Raw genomic sequence first — 1,869 nt, 5'->3', positions numbered from 1 at the left:
GGAAAGCTCCACCTCGTGGTACAACTGTTGAGCTAGCTCATATAGATGTCCCACCAAACATGAATTTATGGCCATTATTTCACAATGGTGTAGCTGCTGGTCTTCGTATACATCCAAACGCATCCAATATCGATTCAACATGGATAGTATATAATAAGCAACAACAAGGCGAATTTGGTATCGAACATTCAGGATTCTTAATGGCCCTTGGTTTAAATGGTCATCTGAAGAATTTAGCACCTTTTAGTATGTATGAATATCTCGTTGAATGCCACGAGGCTACTAGTGTTGGACTACTATTAGGATTGTCAGCAACCCATCGTGGTACAATGAATGTTTCTATGACTAAATTGTTGTCCCTTCATGTGGAAACTTTGTTACCTCCTACAAGTATTGAATTAAACGTTCAACAAAATGTTCAAGTAGCTGCATTGATGGGAGTTGGTTTAGTTTATCAAGGAACTGCCCATAGACATATCTCACATGCTTTATTATCAGAGATTGGTAACTATTCAATACAAAATTATTACTTTTAATTAGATACCACTTTACTGATTAAATAAAATTATTTAAAGGCAGACCTCCAGGACCAGAAATGAAAAATTGTGTAGATCGAGAATCGTATTCTTTAGCAGCAGGTCTTGCATTGGGTTTAGTAGTAATAGGATGTGGAGGTGGGCCAGATTTAGCAAACATACCAGATACTTTACATTATTATATGATTGGAGGACATGTCAGACCTTTTACTGGAGCACAAAAAGAAAAATATAAATCTCCTAGGTAAATATATTCATATACTAATAGAAATTATTTGAACTTTCTTCTCATACTTTTCCTTAATTTTAGTTACCAAATAAGAGAAAGTGATTCTATAAATATAGATGTAACAAGTCCTGGAGCAACAATAGCTCTAGGACTTATGTATTTCAATACAGGAAATAGAGCTGTCGCAGAGTGGATGCAAGCTCCTGATACTCAATACTTATTAGATTTCGTACGACCTGATTTTTTATTATTAAGAATTTTAGCAAAATCACTTATTCTTTGGAATGAAATTGAACCAACAAAGTCCTGGGTTTCTAGTCACGTTCCTAATATTGTTTATAAATATAGGTTACAAAAACCAACTTCTGAAATAGGTCAAAATATAGATTTGGAAACCATGAAGTTAGTATATGAAATATATAATAATATCATAATATTTTTTTATACTAATTAACATTAATTCAAAATATAGTCAAGCTTATTGCAATATAATTGCGGGTGCGTGTATGGCTTTGGGTTTAAAATTTGCGGGAACTGCCAATAGAAATGCTTTTAAAACTTTATATAATTATGCCCAGATGTTTATGGCATTATCACATAAAACTATCGCCGAACTAGCGGGAAAATCAACTATTGAAACGTGCTTAAATGTAACTTTACTTTCTGCTGCTGTTGTAATGGCGGGAACAGGAAATTTAGAGGTAAATTTAATTCTTATTATTTTATTCTTAATAAATTATTAAATATTTACATATATTGTATTTAATAAATGATGTATACTAAATTGGATAGATTATGAGAATATGTCGACATATAAGGACTCGGGTGGGGCCTGCAAGTAACGTTGTTACGTATGGATCTCACTTAGCGACACATATGACTCTTGGTCTCCTTTTTCTTGGAGGAGGAAAATATACCCTTTCTAATAGCCCTAGTGCAGTAGCTGCCCTTATAATTTCTCTTTTTCCAAAATTTCCAACACACAGTAATGATAACAGGTTAATAATACTGTAATTTATGTACAAAAATTAATTTATTACCTTAATAATCATTTGTATTAATTATCAGATATCATTTACAAGCATTACGTCATTTATATGTTTT

General features: G+C 32.4%; 1 protein-coding gene across 1 annotated transcript in view; it reads left to right on the top strand.

Moving 5' to 3' along the window:
• Positions 1 to 1,869, top strand: part of shtd (anaphase promoting complex subunit 1) — a 7,848-nt gene that overhangs the window by 4,516 nt on the left and 1,463 nt on the right. The window contains 6 exon segments of the mRNA XM_017897303.1: positions 1 to 504; positions 576 to 780; positions 847 to 1,167; positions 1,238 to 1,466; positions 1,558 to 1,763; positions 1,834 to 1,869. The exon segment at positions 1 to 504 is cut by the window's left edge and continues 15 nt beyond it; the exon segment at positions 1,834 to 1,869 is cut by the window's right edge and continues 1 nt beyond it. Coding sequence (XP_017752792.1) covers positions 1 to 504; positions 576 to 780; positions 847 to 1,167; positions 1,238 to 1,466; positions 1,558 to 1,763; positions 1,834 to 1,869 — 1,501 coding nt within the window.

The sequence above is a fragment of the Eufriesea mexicana genome, unplaced genomic scaffold (assembly GCF_001483705.2).
Source record: "Eufriesea mexicana isolate 0111107269 unplaced genomic scaffold, ASM148370v2 scaffold415, whole genome shotgun sequence".
NCBI classification, from domain to species: domain Eukaryota; kingdom Metazoa; phylum Arthropoda; class Insecta; order Hymenoptera; family Apidae; genus Eufriesea; species Eufriesea mexicana.
This window is presented reverse-complemented; position numbering and strand designations above follow the sequence as displayed.